Source organism: Periplaneta americana, chromosome 16, assembly GCF_040183065.1.
Source record: "Periplaneta americana isolate PAMFEO1 chromosome 16, P.americana_PAMFEO1_priV1, whole genome shotgun sequence".
In the NCBI taxonomy this organism is placed as follows: Eukaryota; Metazoa; Arthropoda; class Insecta; order Blattodea; family Blattidae; genus Periplaneta; species Periplaneta americana.
Genome location: NC_091132.1, coordinates 165,722,615 through 165,747,804, shown reverse-complemented (window position 1 = coordinate 165,747,804; position 25,190 = coordinate 165,722,615). Strand labels below are relative to the sequence as shown.

Here is a 25,190-nt window from a genome sequence, read left to right as displayed (position 1 = left end):
AATGGCCGGAAAGCATGGAGGTGTTCAGCACTATGTTAAACAAACCTGTTCAAGAGCATTATTTCTACACTGCTATGCTCACAAGTTAAACCTCGTTCTTCTTCATTGCTCCAAAACAATAAAATCAGTTAGGCTCTTCATCCATAATCTGACAGCATTTCATACATTTTTTAGCAGATCTTCAAAGAGAACTCAGCTTCTGGAATCTAAAGGATTCGGACTTCCACAAGCATGCACTACCCGTTGGAACTTCCATTCCAGAGCAGTCCATACAATATTTTCCACTATGATGATTTAAGACAAGTTTTTCAGGACATTTCAGAGAATGATGAGGCTGGGATGTGAGTCATATAATTCTGCTGTTGGGTTGCTTAGTATACTCAAAAAGATCCATTTCATTTACTTGGTTTGTCTCTATAAACAAATATTCATTTACACTGATCATCTCTTTGCACTCTTGCAACATAAAACTGCCTCTGATGTAGTTCTGTGCAACTCTGAAATAAAGAAAACCGCTGCTGTCCTTAAAGACATGAGATCAGAAAACACCGTCTCTTCGTGCATTGAAAAATGTCACCAAATAAATAGTCAGGTAAAATGTTGATGACAGGACATTCCAAATGCTGAAAACGTTAACCTACGAAATTCTTGACACTTTGATTATGCAGATAGAAGTGCGTTTTGGTGATTTCGAAAGTATTCAATTTGTTGAACTTGTGATCCAAACACTTCATTGTGTACAAATAAAATTTTCCTTCTACAAAGTTGAATAGTCTTCTGAAAAAATACCCCTTCTTTAATGGAGAGAGATTGGAAAATGAATTGATTAACATTTATTCTGACATAGGAAAACACATGTCTCCTGAAAGACTTTTAGATTATATTGTCCTAAATGACCTGGAAAGTGTGTATGTGGAAGTGTTCAAATTAGTTCGTTTTTTTTTTTTATACGTTTCCTGTGACCACAGTTTCTTCTGAAAGGAGTATGAGTATTTTGAAAAGAATAAAAACATAATTGCGTAATACTATGACCAATGAAAGACTCAGGTGTCTTAATACCATTGCCATTGAGAAGAAGCTAGTGAAAGAACTAATGAGTGACCAGATATACAAGGATTGTTTCATTGACAGTTTTGCCACCAAGAAAACTCTCAGTTTGGAACTACTGTACAAAAAAATTTAAGGTAAGACTTTCTGCCTACCCACTCTTTAAATACTGGCTTCGCCACTGGTCAGGAGATTTACTGGCATGTAAAAGAACTCCTGCGGGACAAAATTCCGGCACATCTGGCGACGCTGATATAACCTCTGCAGTTGTGAGCGTCGTTAAATAAAACATAACATTTAACATTTTTCTTTCACAAAAGTTGTAAAAATATTAGTTCCAATTCTTATAATAAATAAAATACAATGAAGGTTTACATGCGATTTAATAAAACGAATAAAACAAAAAAGAACACACATTTTACATTTTCTAACGGAGGGTCTATGAGACCCTGTTGTACAGAATGAAGGACAACTCATTAGGTGTACAAGTGGAGGGTTATACGAAAAGGACAAATGCCACACTCTCCTATGGTACATTTTGTATCCACTGACAAAATATACTGAAACATTAAAGAAATTTGCGGTCTTATTATTTATGCTTATGTTACATGTAAAAGCTTTAGGTTGTATTAATGGCAACAAATTGATAACCACTTACATAGTAGCTTATACATATCAGAAGATAGTTAGGTATCTAAATAAATGAGAAAAAATTGGGTCTAATCTTGTTCAGTTCAGGTCTGCATTGTAATTGTAAATATAATAAGTAGAGGAATGAAAACAATACATTCCCGTTTCATTATTTATTATTTAATTCTTAATCATTATTGGAATGCTGTACAGGTAGGCTACCTACGTCATTAAAAATTGTGAAATGGTAGATAATCAACATATTTACCTTTAGGTCTACAAAATATTTTCATTATAGCCTACCTGATTCTGTATTGCTAGAATATCATGTAAAATGCTAGGACTACTAATATCCAAACAATATACAAAATATTAGCTATTGGATTAGTGGCTAATATACCGTCAAATGGGGTGAATTGAAACATTTTATATATTATGTTCTATATTGTTTTAGTAATAGTTCTTTTTATATTTTTTATAATCCAATAGTGAAATTCATATCTCAGGATATATTTCAGCATTCCATTACACTTATATATCTCAAGTGTGTCTTTCCTCTTTTTTTTTAGAAATATGTTGTCTTATGTCACCTTGTTAGTGGGGGTGACTTGAGAGACACATAAGAATCAATTGAAATCTTAAATGACACTGCCATTTGGGGTGTAATGAGACAGATATAGTGTTTTGTTTTTAATATTTGAAAGTCAGAAACATCCACAAATTTCAAAATCACTTAAGAACTACCTAATATGCAACATTATGAATAAAAACCACATTTAGGAACAAATTTAAGATAAATGAAACACAAATATAAACATAGAAATGTTAAACAAAATGTCAGAATAAAAAATTCAAGAACATATTATATAAATTTATCATTACAGCTCTTTCGGCAAACAACCTCTGTTTCTCTTCTTTCATGCCAAAAGAACAACGTGCCATGATTTCTTGAGGGAGCAAGAAATGCAAATAAGTGCTGGAACTAACACCACAAAGTTTATGTCCTCGGTCTGACAAATACTGATCACCTATTGTGAAAGATGGCTGGACAGGTTGTCTCCAAAAGAAACTTTTTTTCATCAGAGTAAAGTCGCTGGAAATATGGCAATGCAGTCGACATGAATCAATCGCCAATAAATATTGGTCAAACCAATCAGATTTTGTTCTCCTGTAAAAACAGTGAAACGTAACTTAGCAAGTTTTCCCCCCGTGGTCATCAAATATTAACTATATCCTGTGTTACTGCTTCCAACATAAAGATCACTATTGTGGACAAATGCAGTTGTTTATTTTTAGAATCATCCCCAAAAATATAGTGGACTATAATTAATGATTAGCGTACACTATTACTGCCTCTCAAAGTATTAATTTAAACCTTCAAATCAATTACAGAACCTACAAATTGCATATATCACCTGTTATTTTGTGATATCGAAAGTATAAGTCGGCACCAATTTAGGAAAAGTGTTCGTTACCATTTCTGTAATACTCCATGCCCGTCTTTGTCCTTAGCGAGAGCTCATCAGTAAAAACAAAATTAAATTATTGAAAAAATAAATGAAATTTGAAAATGTATTACATTCATGATATCATTAGATGTTTGACCGCCAAATTCCGTTCACTTTTAGTGCAGGAATTACACTATAGAGTAACATTTCAATTCATTAATTAATTGTTATGCCAAGAACAATATTTGAATAGTACATTATGTAACGAGCCTGTAATAATAGTAATTAAGACGAGAGGATGTTTATGAAACAAGCGCAAGCGAGTTCATAATTTTCATACGAGCGTCTTAATTACCATTATAGGCAAGTTTCATACGACTTTTTATGCTCGACCATATTTCTAACTTGAAATTATTCGTAAGTATTCATATTATTCTTATGTGACTGCGGAGCAAACTGACCTTGTGCAATCTGGTAAACTGAGATGTGCGCTGACGCGTAAGTATTGATTTTTTCCGGGCAACGAATGTCGACGACCTTGATATAATTTAGAGACTAAGATAAACGTTAACCTTGATATAATCTTGAAATTGAATTCGACATTGAAAAACGAGATGACAGATTGAATTTATTTGAATATTATTTACAATTAACGCTAATTATTATAGTAACAGAACATAACCTTCTGCGACAGTATTGCATTTCCAGCCTGCGTGAAGTTTTGCTAGTTGTCTTTCGATTGCATATCCGAGAATAATCGAAAATCTGAATTTTAACGAATAGGTGTACTTTAATGACATGCATTAAAGGACTGCTACCAGGTGTATAATTACTACATTTCGACATGGTAAAGAATAAACTTATTAACCAAACGATTTTTATTATTATACCTGTTAACAATTATATGATATACGACAATTTGCAAGCATCAAGATCCATACAATCACACACCGCAACCACTTAAACGTGCGAAGAAATGATAAGGAATTCTACGAATTCCCAACAACTTACAATCGTTTTAAATTGTACTGCAATTATTTACATAGCAGCCAGATAGATTAACTGATACGGCAATTCGCTAAGGACTAGAATGTCCAGGGTGAAGAGAGACACTTTCATTTCGATATCTTCCAGCGAGTTTGCTGCCATTCAATCATATTGAAGTGTCCGTGGTTTGGAAATATTTCTCATATAGAGAATTGCGAAGTACAAACAAGTTCAAGTACGAAGAAGTTCCATTCAAACCACGTTGATTTCAATTAATCATTGCTAACAAGGTATGCGGATTTATGAAATGAGACTGGTACTAAAAGAAAGAGACACTCAAAGAATTTGTATTTCATTTGTCTGAAGTTGAATGTTTTGCTAGTACGTTGCGCAACAATCGCAAAAGCAAAAATGGCGACTCCATAGCAACGCGGCTAAATGGTGGTGTGGTATGCGGAGATGAAATCCGTAATTTAAACGCAACGAAATTATAGACGGGTGTACGGAGAAGTTGCACCTGATGCAAAATAAATTAGGAACTCGTTCAATAGTTGCTCACGGCCGGCAGTGTCCTAAAACAATCTGGTGGAACTCGGTGTTCCGTGGCAGAAGAAAAGATTAAAGAAATTCGAGCGGGATTTCAGAGAAGCCCGAGTAAATTGATTCGTCAGGCATCAAGACAATTCAACGTGCCTCCGATACCTCTGTAATTTCGTTGCGTTAAAATCATGGATTTCGTCTCCGCATACTACATCACCGTTTGCCCGCGTTGCTGTGGAGTTTGGAGTTGCCATTTTTGCTTTTGCGAATGTTGCGCAATGCAGTGACAAAACAATCAACTTCAAACAAATAAAATACAAATTCTTCGAGTTTCTCTTTCTTTTAGTACCAGTTTCATTTCATAAATCCGCATACCTTGTTAGTTTTTTTACTTGGTTATTTAACGACGCTATATTAACTACTAGGTTATGTAGCGTCGCAGGAATTGGTGATAGCGAGATATATGGCGATACGAGGGCGAGGAATCGCGTTAGATTACCTGACATTTGCCTTAGGATTGGGTAAAACCGAGGAAAATACCAAACCAGGTAATCAGCCCAAGCGGGGATCGAAACCGCGCTCGAGCGCAACTCCGGATCGGCAGGCAAGCACCTTAACCGATCAGGCTACGCTGGTGGCTACCTTGTTAGTAATGATTAATTGAAGTGGTGAGATCAATAACCATTCAAGTCTATTTACACAAGTATCGAGAAAAATGCAAAAAAAAAAAACTTTTTATTTTATTTCTTAGCGAATTAGTATTTTTTGCACGTAATATTTCTGGTTGCTTTAGAGATCAAGACAAAGTAGAATACCAACTTTTAAAGTCGTAACAAGTGTGGAAATATCCAAAATTTAATTTCAAATTTGCAAACAAAATGACTGACCAGAAATTGACTTGAATGGTTACTGATCTCACTGCTTGAATTGAAATGAGGGACGTTTGAATGGAACACCTTGTACATCCGTTTCAAGAATAATACTGTACTACAGAGAACTTTAATACCTAGAATACAAGGCTGTGTTAAAACCAGTTCAACACATACGTTCCATTATTAAGAGAAATATATGGTTTCTCATAAATACGCTTACTTTAATAACCTTTTTTTAAGGTCACACAAACGTGAATACATACGGCATTGAAATAGTTTAACATCTATACACGGGATATAATGGGTGTTTCAGTTACAGAATATGAGGGAAAACAATTTGATACATTTAACTTAACGCCTGAAAATTGACGTGGATTAATTTCTAGAGTGTTTGAGTGTAAAAAAACTCTTACCACACAAATAGCAGAAGAATAGTGTGTTAACATGCTGCAGTTTATAGCTTCGTCTCGCAATTATGGCGACATTAGTGAACCTGATTGAGTAAAACTAATTCCACATAATTGCATTTGAATGGTTTCACGCCAGTATGAACACGTCCGTGTGATTTTAGACTAGAGGTCTGGGAGAAGCATTTCTGACAACACCGCATTTGAAAGGTTTCCCACCTGTATGATTGCGAATGTGGCACTTCAAGGTACTCCGATAGGGGTAACACTTATTACAAACTTCGCATTTGAATGGTTTCTCACCAGTATGTTGGCGTTTGTGGGATATTAGTGATCCAGATTGAGAAAAACTATTACCACAAACATTGCATTTGAATGGTTTTTCGCCAGTATGCACGCGTTCGTGTGTTTTTAGGGCAGACCGATGCGAGAAGTTTTTCCCACAAACCCCGCACTTGAAGAAAGATTTCCCACCTGTGTGATTGAGAATATGACACCTCAAATTAGTCCGATATGAGTAACACTTATCACATTCTTCGCATTTGAATGGTTTTTCTCCAGTATGCTGGCGTTTGTGGGATATTAGTGAACCTGATTGAGAAAAACTAATACCACATACGTTGCATTTGAACGGTTTTTCGCCAGTATGAACGCGTTCGTGTGTTTTTAGGGCAGACCTGTGCGAGAAGTTTTTCCCACAAAACCCGCATTCGAAGAAAGATTTCCCACCTGTGTGATTGAGAACATGACACCTCAAATTACTCCGATACGAGTAACACTTATCACAAACTTCGCATTTGAATGGTTTTTCGCCAGTATGCTGGCGTTTGTGGGATATTAGTGAACCTGATTGAGAAAAACTAGCACCACAGACATTGCATTTGAATGGTTTCTCGCCAGTATGCACGCGTTCATGTGTTTTTAGAGAAAACCTTTGGGAGAAGCATTTCCCACAAAAATCGCACTTGAAAGCTTTTTCAGCCATATGAACGCGAGCACGATGGTGCTTTAAGGCACTCAGATCGCTGTAACATTTATTACACACTTCGCATTTGAATGGTTCCTCACAAGCGTGAACGCGTTTATGAACGCTTAAACCACTCATCCCAGTGAAGCACTTTCCACATACATCGCACTGAAATGGTTTCTCACCAGTATGATTGCGGTCACGACACTTTAAAGCACTTAAATCCGAGACACACTTTCCAAAAGCACTGCACTTGAATGGCTTGTCAGTCGTGTGAATACATGTGTTCTCTTCCTTCCCAAATCCTTCGCAGTACGATGGTAGAGTGTTATCATGCGTGTCTGCAAAACTATCATAAAAATGTATCATCAGTCTATGAAAATGACGTGAAATCAGCAGTCACACAAGATGAATCGCAAAAGGAATCACATTTAAAGAGAAGGTTGCAGGATCGGAATCATACTTTACGGAAAATTGGAATTTTACGTACCTGTATTAAATGCAACTTCAGTCATATATTAAAGGGCCAGTTCCCAAGGGAAACTCAAAATTTAAAGTTTTGAGAACATTGCATTTTAAAGCTTCGTGCCGCAGTGAAAAATCCAATTCATACACACTAATTTGAAACTTGCAGTATATATGAAACACTACTAACATTAATTTTGAATAATTTCAATGAACTTAGGATTTTTCAAAGCAACATGACACTTTTAAAGTATAGGATTCTCAAAGCTTTAAATTTTGAGTTGTTTCTCATTTGAACTGTAGAAATCAACACTAACAACTTACATCGGTACCGTAAATGCTCTGGTTACTTTATGCAATCTGCTTATAGACACTGCAGAAACCATGTTATTGAAAATAATGATTGGAAAAAATCTGGTCTTAAATTAGGCTAGTAACGGAAGCTCATTGCGTAAATCCTTAAACTTCTGTATTAATGAGGATCACAGCCCAACTTTGGATGTAGAATATAAAGTGGCATGCAAATATAAATGAGTGCGATTTCAAGACGCAGCTTCTCCAAAATTAGTACAGACATTTTTTAAATATACCTTCTTATATAAATATGTATAATGTACAAATAATGTTTTTGGCAAAATGCAATACTTTTCGCTGTTACAGAAGTAAGTAGGTGAGTAGGTGGTGCTTAGACCAAAAATACTGTTATTCTATCGCTGATGGACAAACAAAATAGAATTCCCTAAACTGCACTGCACAACAATAGACAATATGAGGTGGCTGCACTAAGAATTTTCAATCATCATCGAAAGAACTTCATTATTAGGCACTTAATTTCGTGATATAGTACTGAATGAAAAGTGAAGAAGGGTCTACTGCTAAACTGGACAAAGAGTACCTGTAGCTTTCACACAATGCCGTTATGATAATATCACAATCTAGTATATACAGTCACGAAGCTAAATATGTAGGGAATATGCATCCATAAATAGTTGCTAACCACTATGATCGCTACTATCACCTCATCACATACAATGTGAAACAGTACCTGCGCAGTCTATTGTTCCTTGTATCCTCAACAACTCAAGCTTCGTGACTGTATATACTAGACTGTGAATAATATTATAACCAAGTATAAGTACACTTAGAGATGAGCTTAAACGATATTTTCGAGTATCTGTGACAACTGTGACTGTGACAATTAAATATCTGTGACTTTTATCGGTGATTTTGTCACACCGATATTTTATATCGATAAATAAGCACAATATGCATGAATTACACCGATATTTTGTCACACCGATAAAAATTAGCAGGAAATATTGAAGAGAAGTGAAATATGAATACGATTTCTCTATACACACCACTCATCAGTGATATATATGGGAAAATCCAACAAAGAATTTATGTACATGTACCATTAACAAATAAATAGTTACCTAACTGAACAGTAACGTGTCGAAACTTAACCTCATGTACCAAGAGGTTATATTATAGATATTGAACCAGTTGATCATTTTTAAATGTAGTGGCATATGGAGAAATTCAGGTTATGTGATTATCCTAATCGTTTTAAAAATTGATCCTTTTTATTGTATATAATATAATGGATAAATTATTTTAAGTCGTGCATTAACATTATAATATTAAGTCAGAGAATAAAAATTAATTAAACAAAAGTATTCGGAAAAACATTGGAAAATAATTACAAAACAACACAGTTGTTCAGACAGGATTTTACACAAGATTAAGTACTGGTAACCAATGGTGTTATTATTTAAATCGTGTAATAACTACATCATTTATAATAAGATGGAGAAACTACCATCCGATTGCTGTTATTGTATCATGCGCAGGCAGAAACCTACGACGTAGAGGAGAAAATATCAGTCGCAGAGTACTGAATATGGAGCAGATTTCGATAGCGATATTTTGTCACAGATATTTCACGTCATCAGTCACAGGTTTATCTGTGACAAAAAAAATACGTGTGACAAAATATCGGTTTGTGAAATGTCGGCCATCTCTAAGTGCAATGCAGTACACAATGTCACCGACGTAAGGGCATTACGTTTTCTTGTAATGTCGTTACAACTTACAAGAAGAAATGTCTTTTTGTTTCTCTCTCGCTCGCTCTCTCTCTTTCTCTCCTTCCCTGGTTCTGAACATTACTAAGAGCTAGTGGCACTGTTACCGACAAGGTTAGATAGGGCTTGATGAGGACATATATTTGTGCACTGACAAAGTTGAGGTAATTCATTTTTTAAATAAACCCTCATTAGCATTACATCGGTCTTTATTTATATTCTGAAATATAGTCTGCTTAGCATTATGTTATTTCCTATTAATATTTTGAAATGTACTGACATTAGCATCATACTGTCGATATGTTATTGAAAAGAACCTTGTGTTCGATTATGTTTTACACCCGACTGGCATTTATTTGCGTAAATATTGCGACTTAAATGTTACGTAGGTTAGATAAGTGACACGAGAAAGAGGAATGTGACAAGGTTAGAGAATGGATCGGTGACGGCACAGATAAGTGACAGGATACAGAGAATTGTGATAAGATTAAAGTGAATAATTTTGAGGGAAAAATTGTTCCGGGGCCGGGTATCGAATCCGGGACCTTTGGTTTAACGTACCAACTGAGCTACCCGGGAGCTCTACCAGACACTGATTCAACAATGCCTTCATAACTTTCTCTTTCCATGATATCCATGGTCTACCTTAGCTTCCCATTCCTACATGATTGCTTTATTAAAATTGTCACTAATAACGTTAATTTCCAATCTGTTATGACATGGGTTAGTTTGTCATTGTAAGAATGAGTGAGAATCATGGCGAAAAATTGACTTTATTGTCAAACGCCTGGCATTTGAAAACAACAAATGTCAGCCCACTTTGAGGTCTGTGGATATAGAGGGAAAAATTGGATCGGTGTCTGGTAGAGTTCAAGGGTAGCTCAGTTGGTAGAGCGTTGGTACGTTAAACCAAAAGTCCCGGGTTCGATACCCGGAACCGGAACAATTTTTCCCTCAAAATTATTCAAATCAACTTTACAGGGAGTTATACCTGAAAGCTTGATTTGCAAGATGAAAGTGATTTACTTGAGGGGAGACTTAAGTGACAAGATAACATATTGCTCGCTGGGATTCTCTTGTTTCAGCACACCTTTGCTACTGATTTTTGATAAGGTCATGGCGCTTCATGAGTTTTGTTTCCTAAATTTGATCAAGATTATGACCAAAGTGGTAAATAACATAATGGTTGCTAGAACTAATTTCGAAAAAGACATGATAAAAATGCCAAAGCAGTGATAATTACGAACTTAATGCTTTAGCGAATATTTATCTAAAATGTCGCTTCGTCGATTTCAATATTATATTCCGTGAACCACAACATATTATTGCTCAATTTGCTGTCATAACCAGATATATCTCACTAATTCAGCATTTGTTTTTAGTTCATTCAAATGACCACTGTTTCAAATCTTGAACTTGACCACTGTAACCAATGGTAAAAAAAATAGTCGTGAATTTTACTATCAACATTACATGTGAATTTGTTTCACATGAATCCGTATGGTCCAGTCATTAGTGACGAGCACAGTCAACCTTGACCAGTTGTCATGGATCTTCTATGGTTACATTATTTGTGCAATGAAATAATAATAATAATAATAATAATAATAATAATAATAATAATAATAATAATAATAATAATTTATTTACTTATATTTAATGTGCTGTACAACAGTCAGTGGCCAATTACAGTTAATAATAATAATAATAATAATAATAATAATAATAATAATAATAGTAATAATAACAGTAGTAAAAAACAAAGTTAAAGGTGTCCCAGTAACATGCCATGAAGGCATTTGGGGGGCATGGAGGTAGTAATAATAATAATAATAATAATAATAATAATAATAATAATAATAATAATAATACCAGCAACACTATACACATATACACAAATAGAGTTTGAATTCCATTTAAGTTGCAGTAACATATTATATACTAGGCAATTTTTTTTTTTTTTTTTTTTTAAGCTTATCATTTTCCAAACTCTGAGTTTTGCCATCATACTAAAAACGGAGTCTTTAATTATGGTGAAATTATTCCAGATGACATTTTAAAAGCCAAGGGAGGTTGCACAGCTACAAAATAAAACTACTGAAGATGAACTATCACATAACAAAACCAGACATCGAATTATCGGTTCCTATGCTGTTACAAGATGTAACATGTCTTGGTGCACGAAGTAAGAGTAGCAATAGGTACAATGACGTCCCTGCAATGACGTACACCTAACCTTCTGTATCGAGGCCCAAAATGCGCTGTCTGATTATAGCAGTGACTACTAAAACAGGAAGTGGAGGAGTCTACTTCAAGTAAATCCATAACAGTACTGTATTTAATATCTACTAAGGGCATTAGAGAAAGACACGCTGCCATTTGCCAGAAGTTCTTAATGGTGCCCTTAAGGATACTGATTAATGCTAAATGTACGACAGCAAGTACTGCCATAACGTCGTGGTCGAGAGTGTAGATGAAAACGATCACAAAATATTCCCATGTAATTGTTATTATATTTCTATTGCCCGATTTTTAAAGGTTATGTTATTTCTGAAAATAATACATGAGTATATATGTTATGTGAGGTCTGGACATGTTTATGGTTAACTAATGAGTGAAGAAGGCATAAACATGGGTCATTCAATAATTAGTGGCAACATCTGAATTAACAATTTTTGGAACAGTCACATTGTTGCAGTGCTCAGAAGTAATCTCCGCCAACATGAAGAACCTGCCTCAGAGAGACGACGGATGCCATCCACAGCGTCTTGTTGTACTGATCTTCGAACAGACTGCTCTACTGCTGCTATAATTGCCTGTCTGGTTCTAAAGCCAACTCCTCTAAATGGTAATTCCGTTTTCGGGAAAAGGTCTAAATCACGTGGACTCGTATCTGGAGAGTATGGAGAATGCTCCAGAACTTCCCAGTTCCGATTGCGAAGTAAATTAACCATAGGGGCAGCTATGTGAGAGCGAACACCATCATGTAGCACAATAGGATGAGAATTCAGGCGATTTGGATGTTTACGCCACACCGCTGGGTGTAAATCGTGTTCCAAAAAGTAACTGTACTATGCACCATTCACACGATTTCCAACAGGAAGTGACTGAGTGAGAAGGATTCCGTTTAAAATCATAACCAACAACGGTGTTCTTACAGCATTCACTTGCCGATTACATTCTGCCAGCTCCACGTTTCTGATGAACATCTTCCCTCCTGTTAACGAAATGCATGCGCCCACCTAGTGAAGTCTCTCTACCACAAGCTTCCAGTAATGCTGTATGGCATTGTCGAGCATTCTTGCCTCTTGCAATCTGAATTTCAATTAAGCATGTTTGTTCGTATTTGCTAAACATTTTAGAATGCTATAGATAACAGTCTGTCCCGCGCCATGGCGTCGTGGTCTAAGGCATCCTGCCTAGGACCTCGTGTTACGGAATGCGCACTTGTTCGAGTCCTCGTGGGGGAAGACATTTTCTCATGCAATTTCGGCCAGTGTATTGGACCGGTGCCCACCCAGCATCGTGATGCACTTGGGGAGCTATGATAGGTAGTGAAATCCGGTTACGCAAACCTCCTATAATAGCTGGGGGGCTCATCATGCTAACCACACGATACCTCCATTATGGTTGGATGATCGTCCACCTCTGCTTCGGCATGTGGCCGTGAGGCCAGCAGTCGGCTGGTCGGTCTTAGCCCTTCGTGGGCTGTAGCGCCACGGATTATTATTATTATTATTATTATTATTATTATTATTATTATTATTACAGATAACAGTCTACAGATTAAACTCAGTACAAATATCTTATAAATGAGATTGTCTTCAAACTCACAGATAACACACATCAGATGCTCTTCTTTCTCATTGTTATTAGCTTGCATCAGATACAGTTGATAGCATCAGATACAAGCATTATTGTATAAACCTTTACTCAATATCCTAACAAATTCGGTTAGATATTTTGCAGAATCTTCATACATCAGATGCACATATTTTTAAGGTTGAAACGTGATTCTAAATGGTCAACTAAAGCTCTCTTCAATATTTATTCACTTTTCCAGGAAGATTTGTTCGATCTGGACAGAGTTCAGCAGGAACAGAAATTGGAAGTATCTTCAGAGGAGGATGAAATGTTGACTGAGAGGTGAGTGTAGTGTGCTGGTTTTACTTCTTCCCTTCTTTCACAGCTTTATTTGACAGCATTTGTTTAATATATAATACCAGTTTGTATTAAATATATTTGTGGTTATTGATGGAGGATGCTTTAGAACTTCCCAGTTTCATCTGCGAAGTAAATTAACCACAGGAGCAGTACCTATGTGAGAGTGAACACCATCATGTAGCACAATAGGATGAGAATTCAGGAGATTTGGACGTTGCTGGTTGTAAATGGTGTTCCAGAAAGTATCTGTAGTATGCACCATTCACACGATTTTCGACAGGAACTGAATGAGTGAGGACTCCGTCAAAATCATAACCAACACCAGTGTTCTTCCAGCAGAGCTCTTACAGCATTCACTTGCTAATTACGGTCTGCCAGCTCCACGTTTTTTATGAACATCGCTGCGAAATGCAAGCACCCACCTAGTCACGGTACGATATGGTGAAGTCTCTCTACCACAATCTTCCAGTAATGCTGTATGGCATTGTCGAGCATTCTTGCCTCTTGCAATCTCAATTTCAATGAAGCATCTTTGTTCGTATTTGCTAAACATTTTAGAACACTATAGCTAACAGCCTACAAATTAAACTCACTACAAATATCTTATATGAGAGATTATTGTTTTCAAACTCATATATAACATACATCAGATGCTCTTCTTTCTCACTGTTATCAGCTTGCATCATTTACCACTGACAGTGCCACATAAAACATTGTTGCCACTAGTTATTGAATGACCCATGTATATTTGGGACTGAGTGAGTGAGAGATGGAATGTGGGTATATAATATATAATATAATAGTAGAATTGCAGTCACACTGTCCAGTTTGCTCTAATGTCATAGGGAAGGATATTTCTCATGAAATTTCGGTCACTCTATTAGACTGGTGCCCTACCAGCATTGTAAAGAATTTGGGGAGCTATGACAGGTAACGAAATCCGGTTACAAAATCCAAACATAACAGCTGGGAGGATCATCATGCTAACCACATCCGATTTGATTGGATGATCGTTCGCTTCCGCTGAGGCAGGTGGACGTTACACCAGTAGCCAGTTTTTCGGCATTGTGTTGTCACTCCAGGGATCTGATTTAATTTAATTTCATTTAATGCTTTAAATTCTCGACACATCGAAGGAATGATCCGGAATTACCACATACAGTATATAGAGAAAATGGTCACACTGAAATATGTCAGAGGTATTTTTAATGTTATGGTTTATTTAACGACGCTCGCAACTTCAGAGGTTATATCAGCGTCGCCGGATGTGCCAGAATTTTGTCCCGCAGGAGTTCTTTTACATGCCAGTAAATCTACTGACATGAGCCTGTCGCATTTAAGCACACTTAAATGCCATCGACCTGGCCCGGGATCGAACCCGCAACCTTGGGCATAGAAGGCCAGCGCTATACCAACTCGCCAACCAGGTCGACTCAGAGGTATTAGTTATCGAATTACTCTATATGTTGAAGAACTTTCTTATGATGAAAACGATAATGAAGCAATATATTAATATTTTGTACTTGAAAAAATATAGATTAATGTTACATATTTTTAAAAGGATGTACATCTGGTTGGACGAACGGAGTTCGATTCCCGGCATACCCCCAAATTATGAAAAAAATGGAAAAAAATGGAACTCTCTGTATCAAAATCCACAGTTAATTCCCGATTTACCACGCAAATCGTCTGTAGCTGCATTTAGATTGGCAACAGGCCATGACTGTTTGGCCAAGCATCTGCATAGAATTGGAATATATCAGTCCCCTAACTGTCCATTGTGCAACACAAACCAAGAAATGGATTCGGAACACATCAAAATCTGTGCGTCAATGGCTGACCATGAAAATATCTTTGAAAAATATTAGAGTGTAAGAGATCTAATGACTTTATTGTCAAACACCTGGTATTTGAAAACAACAACTGTCTATCCAACAATGCCTTCATAACTTTCTCGGCAAAAACGTATTATGGCGAACGCCAGTAGGGGAAGTTATCCCCACCCGCGCCGCTTGGCACCTCGCTTGCATGCTCTCTCTCTCTACTATCTGTCCCGCTTCGATGGATCACTGCCTACCACTATGTAATACGCATTAGACAACTGTCCACAACCACAATGCAATACGCATTAGACAATATGCATTAGACAACTGTCCACAACCACAATGCAATACGCATTAGACAACTGTCCACAACATGTACTGACACAACACAACACAACACAACACTATGTAATGTGGTTTTCATTGAACAACACTCACCTGTTAACTTTGCACGTCCTCGAAGTAACACAATAGTCTTTTTTTTCCCACAGGTTGGACACTTGTAATGAGTACACGTCTTCGGTACGGATCATCACTATACGTGGTTACGTCTGTACACGAAGTTGGACACGGACACAATGAAGCCACCCCCGTAGTCAACCCCTACCAAGCGACATTCACAAGCCCACCAGTTTCTACCCACGCTATTCGGTCATTGTCCCCTTCTACAATACGTTATGGCAGTTCCCTTAAACATAAATAGATTCATTTTCCCTTCTACCCCCAACTCGCCTCGGTAGCCGAGAGGTCTAAAGCGTGAACAAAAAGCGTGCGTTTAGGTTTAGTTACGAACTTTCTCGGATCGAATCTCCCCTCGTGCGAAGTCGTAAGAAAAAAAAAAAAGAGAGAGACATTAAGCAAGGAACAGAGAAGGAGAGACTGGAGAGAGAGAGAGAGAGTGACTGGACGAAGTTCCTCTTTTGCTTCGTAGGTGTCGTTACTCTTTTTGTTCCACTTTCCTACACTAGATGTCACCCCACCCTAAACCCCTATTTCCACTCTTTCCTGCTAGGGTGTGTGGTGAGCTTGTAGGGGAAAAGTGGAAAGGGGACGTGGGCGGAGCTTTGCGTTCGCCGTATTACGTTTTTCCCAATTTCTCTTTCCATGATATCCATGGTCTACCTTAGCTTCCCATTCCTACATGATTCTTCGCCATGATTCTCACTCATATTTACAATGACAAACTAACCCATGTCATAACAGATTGGAAATTAACGTCATTAGTGAGAATTTTAATAAAGCAATGAAAGAATGACAATGTCAAGACTTGTACAACACACTCACCTATCGGTCAGTATCTCGTTCTCCTCTGTCGTAATTTCCAGTTTCAGTTCGTCTTTTACCATGCCCAAGTCACACAACTCTTCCTATAAAAGTAAAGAGAGAATTGAACAGAAAGATGGCGCAAGTTTACACAAAGACTGCATTTATTTTCATGCCATCAGTTTGCATTTAAATCCTACCAAGTCCAAGTAGAAATTTCTGTAACAGACGACAGACCTTGCAGCATATATTCAAAGTGTTCTTCTGTTCCTAATATCCTAAGATATGAACGGCTATTTTACGAAAGATCTGTGAGCAAATATGGCATTACTCGGTAACATTAGTTAAAAACCATCTCAGCTGTACAATATCCAAGGGGTTTATTATTTCACCAAAATGTTTAACATGAATAAGCATTATTTCCTCATTTATATCAAATTTTTGGTAGTTATTTCTTAATATCACTTGGATCAAAATTCTATCACATCATACCAAATCTACCATGAAACACGACTTAAACAGAAACTAGTACAATACTTAACGTTATTATAAACAGAATGAAACAAAAATATTTATAACCTTACTGGTCAACAGTGATTTTGTTAAATGTACAATTTCCGCTATTTCTTATGTAATTTTTGCTGCCGATTCCAAAAATAAAGTCAGAATTTTTCTACCACCCATCATTTTTTTTGTAATTAAAAAAAATATATTTATTTTTATTGCTATACAGTGAAACCTCTCCTTATGGAGACCTCCAAGATACGGACACTCATATATCAACAGATTTTTATGTCCCAACTGAAATAATATAGAAATAATGATAAATTTAACCATCGTTTACGGATACTCTCAGACACAGACACGGACAGCTGTTTCACAGTCCTAAAGCTTGCTTTACCTCCTGACTGCGGACAGAACTTGGATTTCAAGACCTAATGTGTTACAAAAATGGAAAATTTAGTTTTGAGAGATGTACAGAAATTCCTTAACATGAAAGAAGACCATAAGGGTCTCGTAGGCTACCATTAGCCCAGCCGGCTACCCCTTGTTAGCTGAAAGTGGGTGGATAAACAAAGTCATAAAATTTAACCTGTCTGATGGGTCCAAGGTTTCCACGATCATGAAATTGTATTCGACACATGATAGGATTAATAGGATTATTCTCTTCACTTCAATCAGTTGTTCTGTTTCGAGAGACATGGCACCTGAACGTAAAGGTTAAGTTGAAAACTGTAAATTACAGTACTGCATATCTGTAGACCTAGAATAAATTGCATGGCACAGTGCTGTATTTTCCTTTTTCGGTCTTATCTTCTGTAGTTCAAAGTTGCAAAGAATTTACCGTAGTACAGTAGACTGTATTTAGAATTAAACTACAGTAATACATTTTATTTAAAGCATGACGGGATACATAATGCATATTATGAATTTACTGTTAGATTGGGGAGCCTCCCTCCCAATAAAGGACCCTTCCCAGACGTGGACAGATTGTTATGTACCTTCGATGTCCGTAAATGAGAGGTTTCACTGTATACAGTCCTGAACATGCTAATGGAAAGAAAATATTTTAAATATTTCATATTATTACTTTAACAAGCCTGTGGAATCAGAATTCATAAAAATAAATTTTATTTCTCATAAGACTGCGAGAGTTAGTATTAATTCTCAGTTGAGTTGGAACTTACAATCATGAAACAAGTTTCATAGCCTGTTTTCTCTGTCCTAATTTTAAATGTGGTAAAAGTATCTTATAAAGTGAAACATACCTCGAAATACTGTATAAATATCACATAAACAATTTTTGCTACATTTGTGATTAATTAAATTTGAATTTTATTACACTACTTAAAAGAGCTTACGAGTGTTCTTTTGATTGCAAAATAGATGAGAACATGAACTGGGCCCCTGAAATCTGTTGTGTTACATGAGATTCTGGTTGGCTAAAAGGATCCCGTCATATAGCTTTTCCAGTTCCAATGATATGCCGGGAACTTAAGAATCATTCAACAGACTGTTACTTTCTAGATCAGAGGATTGCAGAGTACTTGTCAGGAGCTGATTCAGAACTATAAAGTGATGGGGTGTCATATCTGTCATAATAACTTCTTGCATTCTCATCTATTTTTTTTTCCCCCTCACAACCTTTGAGTAGTGAGAGACGAACATGGGAAGTGTTTCCATCAGAATTTTTATGAAATGGAAAGACACTACCAGTAAAAATGGAGTCTAAATATTCTGTCAGACTACTGCTGGACCTCAAAAGAGATGTTTCTCAAGCGAAGTATAGCCTAAAATCTATTTCGCACACATTTTAGTTAAATAAATATGATTTTAGGTAAAATGTTATAGTTTAAATTACATTTCATACAATTACTAAACAATTCTGGGCGATAGAAGAATTTTGAAAACAGATTTGAAATCAGCACGAAAAAATGCTATAAGAATCACCCAATCTTTATCTTTTAACAAAAAATATGTTTAATTTTGTTGATCAGTAATTTGTAATTGTGAAAAATCCAAGTACCATTACAATTACTCCTAATTCTGTTAATGATATTTTACATATACTTACTTACTTACAAATGGCTTTTAAGGAACCCGAAGGTTCATTGCCGCCCTCACACAAGCCCGCCACCGCTCCCTATCCTGTGCATGATTAATTCACTCTCTAGCATCATATCCCATCTCCCTCAAATCCATTTTAATATTATCCTCCCATCTACGTCTCGGCCTCCCCAAAGATCTTTTTTCCCTCCGGCCTCCCAACTAACACTCTATATGCATTTCTGGATTCGCCCATACGTGCTACATGCCCTGCCCATCTCAAACGTCTGGATTTAATGTTCCTAATTATGTCAGGTGAAGAATACAATGCGTGAAATTCTGCGTTGCGTAACTTTCTCCATTCTCCTGTAACTTCATCTCACTTAACCTCAAATATTTTCCTAAGAACCTTATTCTCAAACACCCTTAATCTGTTCCTCTCCCAAAGTAAGAGTCCAAGTTTCACAACAATATAGAACAACCAGTAATATAACTGTTTTATAAATTCTAACTTTCAGATTTTTTGACAGCAGACTCAGTCTAAAACATGTAACGTCGGGTGAAACACGCCTCCTTGTCTGGACGTAAACAACTGAACAACTATAGAAATATGGCATTCACCACGACGAATTAGACTGCGTGCTCTCCTACCAACAGCATTTGCACAACAGCTTTTTCCATCCCTTTTAAACTTATACATTATATATAACATTTTAACATAGTTAATATCAAATTGCACAAATTTAATTTTAATGATATGACCTAATAAGAATATTTAGCCTTAATTGTATAAGGTTAATATCATGCTGTGCCTTTCCTTGTTTTATATACATACGAGAATTTAGCATAAGTGTTCAGCTTTACCATGTACAGTTTACTCAAGAGGCACGAAAGTTACATACTTGTAAATGCCAGCACGTGCATTACTTACTATATTATTGTTAGATCAACTATCACCTAATTTAAAATTGTTTGCTTCTCATGCACCTGATGATGACTTTTTAAAGTCGAAAATATTAGTGACTTTGTATTAAATATTGTGATGTAACAGATTATCTGACCTCACAAACTGAAAAGTGTATATGACTGAAAATTTATTTATTTATTATATATAATTATTAATAGCAGACTAGATGATAAAAGCTTCTCAACCGAATAATAACACGCATTTCCCATATTTATTCTGCGTTTAATTTCCTCATGAGTGTCATATTTGTTACTGTTGCTCCAAGATATTTGAATTTTTCCACCTCTTCAAAGGAGTATTTTACATATACTACAAGTTTAAAATTAGAGTGTATTAATTACATTTTTCACAAAAATATTAAGCTTCGAAATGCAGTATTCTGAAACCTTTAAATTTTTAGTTGATTCCCTTTTTATATGACTGTTGATTTACTAAACAATCCCTATTATTATACAGTGACATAATAACAGTGTGCGACGAAAAAATACAAGATTAATATTGAAATAAGAACAGCCAATCCACACCATGGGCTCCACTTACCTCAGCTTTACATTTCGTCGTAACAAAATTATTAGGTACTGGAGTTTCCTCAACTTTAGTCTCTGAGGTGAGATCATAGCTGTGGTCCACACTTTCCGTCTTTATTCCAGCCACGTGGAGATCCAATAAATTCCCTTCCTGCACAAGACAGCGACATAAGGCAAATGTTATATATAACAACGTGATATACAGTATTATGAAAAGAAATAACTTAACAGTAAGTATAGTGCTACAGTGCTGAATGATGAAAGTGATTCCAACTGCTATATGTCGCACTATGGTCCATATGGTTAGTTTCATTGCTAGAAGAAGCTGTAAGATAGTATTTCTATGAAAATTGTTACAAGAATTTAAAAATTTTAATTAATTAGGTCGTGATGTTAAGGGGTTAGGTACAGCTTACAGCAGTAAAATTTTTTGAAAAATTCAAAATTTTTTCCCTCCATTACTGTATCTTGTACAGTATCTTGTACTGTATCTTGGAAAACAGACGTAGGAAAACTAGGATAACATCATTGTATAGAGCACATCTAGGTCAGAAAGCATGGGTAGACATAACGGCTCGGTTAGAAAAGTCAACGTACTATGGTAGGAACGATCATGATTTTAAAATCAAATGTAGGAAACAGAAAACCGATGTAGGTAAATTCTCATTTTTAAATAGAACTATAAATGATTGGAATGACCTACCTGCAGCGGTCTTTGAGGGCTGTCCTTCCTTAAGGAGATTCAAGAATAACTTAAAAAGTTGTGTATAAAGTGCAAATTAAAATTAAAGTGACATTCAACATTTAATTTTTTAAGGTGACATGTATTTATGTAGCCTGACGAGTTTACTTCCTTGGTTTGAATGGTAAATTATTTAAAAATAGCGTATAAGAGGGCCTTAGGCTAGAAATGTTTAGTTTAAATGTAGTTCTGCTTATAAGTATGCATAAGGATGTAATTATTTGACTTATTTGAACTGTTGTATCAGTGAAGGGAGGTGAGTCAGTGAAGTTATGGTTTTACAGTGCAGTGAACAGTTCCGATCAGTGATAATTTATAGCGTCAATGAAATGTGTTCTATAGTGTCAGTGAAATGTGTTACAGAGTGTCAGTGAAATGTGTCCTAAAGTGTCAGTGAAATGCGTCATAGTGCCACTACAGGGAATGAGATGAGAGTAAAGTGAAAGACTATTGAAACTTATGTAGGGCCTATACATAATTATGTAGGTTGTATTGTAAAATTAGGTATTTTATTTATGTTTTATTATAATTGTGTTAAATTGTATTGTGTATTCTTTTTGTATTGTGTATAAAATTGTATTGTGTATTGTAAATTTTATTGTGTATTGCTTATCATTTTATTGTGTATTGTTTATCATTTTATTGTGTATTGTTTATATTGTATATACCACTGCCACCGGGTGCTTGCCCACTTCTTGCAGTGTAAATAAATACATACACACATACAATAACAAAAATTGCAATATGAAAAAAAAATTTTTAAGATTTATAAAAAATTATATATATATTTTTTTTTTCTTCAAAACTCAAAATTTTGGCAGTTCACTGTGCGTGACGAAGTGTTTCCCTCATAACACATAAACTTGTTAACTTTTTCATGTTCTCTCTCTACTATTTTATTGCTGAAACTCATGTTTACCATATCATGCTCTTCCAACTACATTCCTTAACAAATATTTTTTTTTTTATTTTGTGTTAGAAGAAAATACTTATATTTGACCATTTTTAAAATGAATTTATTTTTTATGAGACAATCTATCAAATGATCTTGCATCATATTGTATTATATGACATGCATAAACACACACAAAAAATTTCATAACAGAATGTTGGATAGTTTTTGAGTTATGTGGGAAACACTTCATCACTGCACAGTGAACTGAATTTTGAAAGAAAAAAAAAATAAATAAATATTTTTTTTTAAATCGTATTTTTTTTTTTCATATAGCAGGAGGACAGTGTTTTACACATACTAATTTTCATACAAGATACAGTAATGGAGGAAAAAATATTATTTCAATGTATCGAAGTACATGTGATATTTCCATGCAGATATTCTGCGTCATCATACGATGAAAGAGTAATGGAACGGAGAAAAATTCTCTCCGGCGCCGGGATTTGAACCCGGGTTTTCAGCTCTATGTGCTGATGCTTTATCCACTAAGCCACACGAAGTGATTTAAGACGGCGCTTATTCCGTCAGATCCCGACCAACTAGTCACTCATAACGAGTGCACCTCAGCACATGTGTGGACTTCGGTCCTATGTTCATAAACATCTATGACGTAGTGCAGAGGGCGACCACTAGAGGGAACCCAAGAGTTGGAACTCAATCAGAGACAATTCTCTCCGGCATCGGGGTTGTATCCGGTGTGGCTTAGTGGATAAAGCATCAGCACTTAGAGCTGAAAACCTGGGTTCAAATCCCGGCGCCGGAGAGAATTTTTCTCCGTTCCATTACTCTTTCATCGTAGGAGGAAAAAATGTTTAATATTTCCAAAATTTTACTGCTGTAAGCTGTACAAAATTGAACTAGAGATGATGTAAATAAGAAAACATCCAAATTTCAAGTGATATGTGGCACAGAACACTGAACAATAAATAAAACAAGCAACCACATGAGAATAAACTATTATAAAACAATGGCCACACCTACTCTTCTCTATGACTCAGAAACATGGGTACACTTCAAGAAAATTCAGAATAATGTCCAGAGTACTAAACTTGTTTTCTAAGAAGTACAAACGGATGCACATGACTAGACCGAATAAGGAATGACAATATAAATTGCTTGCAAGTTTATAATTTGAATAACTGAATAAAAGAATAACGTGACATTTGGTATCATCGCTTGAATAACATGACACATACAAGGCTGCCCGAAATAATATTTCCCTGTAAGGCAGAAGGAACATGAGACATAGGAAGACCGAAAAGACGATAGAAGGGCCAACTGTGACAACAGAACAGACCATTGTACATATTTCAAGTACCGCTAGGGAAGAAGAAAACGAAGAAGAAGATTTCACAGATTGTTATCCTGTATCCACACATTCTTTTGATTTTATAACAGAATTTTCACGTAACTTCTTAGTAATTTGGTTTCTCTCGATTACTAAAACAGCACGAGTTAATTTTAATACAAATTGTAGCCGTGGAGGAGGGGATGTCGATTCACTATGACTCAATAGTGGGCTAACCTCAACCGCGATATAATATGCCGCGCTACGTTGGTGTTCTATGAATGCGCTGAATTGTTTAGTGTAGTTTAATCGAACGTACGTGTGTGTGCGTGCGTGTGTGTGTTACATACAAATTTTGTGTACTGAGTGAACACTGAGGGCATTATTTGCAGAATTAAAAGAGAAACCATTTTCGAGTTGGGCATATGAAACAAGATGAGCTTACAAAGACAGGAGCTCAACACTATATTTACGTATTAAAATAGCAGATGGCAGTAGACAAAATAGAAAATTTCAATTATCAAGATACAGGAAATATCTTTGGCTAACAGGATGCTCTGGACATTTAAGTTACACTGTTATACCTATGTTCTGTTTGGGGCTGAAAATGAGTGGTCATCATCTTGTGGGGTATGTCTCACGAAATATTTTGATAGAAAAGCCGAGAACATTTGCTGTATAAAAAGATACACAGTAAGCAGATTTCTTTCAGCCTACAGAGAAAGAGGGCGGGGAGGGGAGGGAGAGAGAGAGACAGAGCGTGAGTGTGTGTGTGTATGTATGCATGCATTTATGAATATGTATATATTATGTACTTTGTACTATATAACAGGCACATTTATGTGACTATGTTCTTTCGTACTTAAACAAGTCAAAATTTGAAGATAACATCAGTTGTGGAGTTTTATGGAATAATGTGTTCTATATCGTAAACATTTACAATATAACCTTCTTTCATAAAAATAAAAATCTACCTCTATATAGGGAATGTTTCAAACAGAATGAATGATAACAACAGATGTTCCTCCAGTCTTGCAACTTTGGCACTTCAAATCCGCATTTTTTTTCTTTTAGATCTTTTCCTTCAAACATCCGTTCCAAAAATGTGAAATAATCACCTTCCAAATATTGTTCATATGTCACATTATGTCTCACCAACACACTGACATGGTAATGCGTATCATGAACTGCACTTCGATAATGAATGAGAATGGTTGAACATATACAGTAGAACCCCGATTATCTGACATCCTATTAACCGATTGGCGGATTATCCGACTGTCTATTTTTCGCTCTTTTTTTCCTACAGAAATAAATAACTTAAATTGAATACTGTTCTGTACATCATATTAGTAGGTTCTAAATGTGTTTTTGCTAGAGAGTGTTATTACAAGTCTTTATCGTTACACAACATTGTCTACTTTCGCATTGCCGTTCTATAATATAACTTGTATATAAAAAGTCATC

The 25,190-nt window shown here is 35.9% G+C and overlaps 1 protein-coding gene across 5 annotated transcripts in view; it reads right to left on the bottom strand.

The window, feature by feature from the left end:
• Positions 1-1,888: 1,888 nt before the first annotated feature.
• Positions 1,889-25,190, bottom strand: part of LOC138691781 (zinc finger protein 493-like) — a 75,731-nt gene continuing 52,429 nt past the window's right edge. For 4 of the 5 annotated variants that reach the window (XM_069814167.1, XM_069814166.1, XM_069814164.1 and 1 more), the window contains exons 3-5: positions 20,752-20,889; positions 16,719-16,801; positions 1,889-7,247 (exon numbers count right to left, since the gene is read on the bottom strand). In XM_069814167.1, coding sequence (XP_069670268.1) covers positions 6,092-7,247; positions 16,719-16,801; positions 20,752-20,889 — 1,377 coding nt within the window. In that variant the 3' untranslated portion in view covers positions 1,889-6,091. Of the gene's footprint in view, positions 7,248-16,718; positions 16,802-20,751; positions 20,890-25,190 lie in introns of those variants that run through there. The other variant, XM_069814168.1, reaches the window with a different exon arrangement.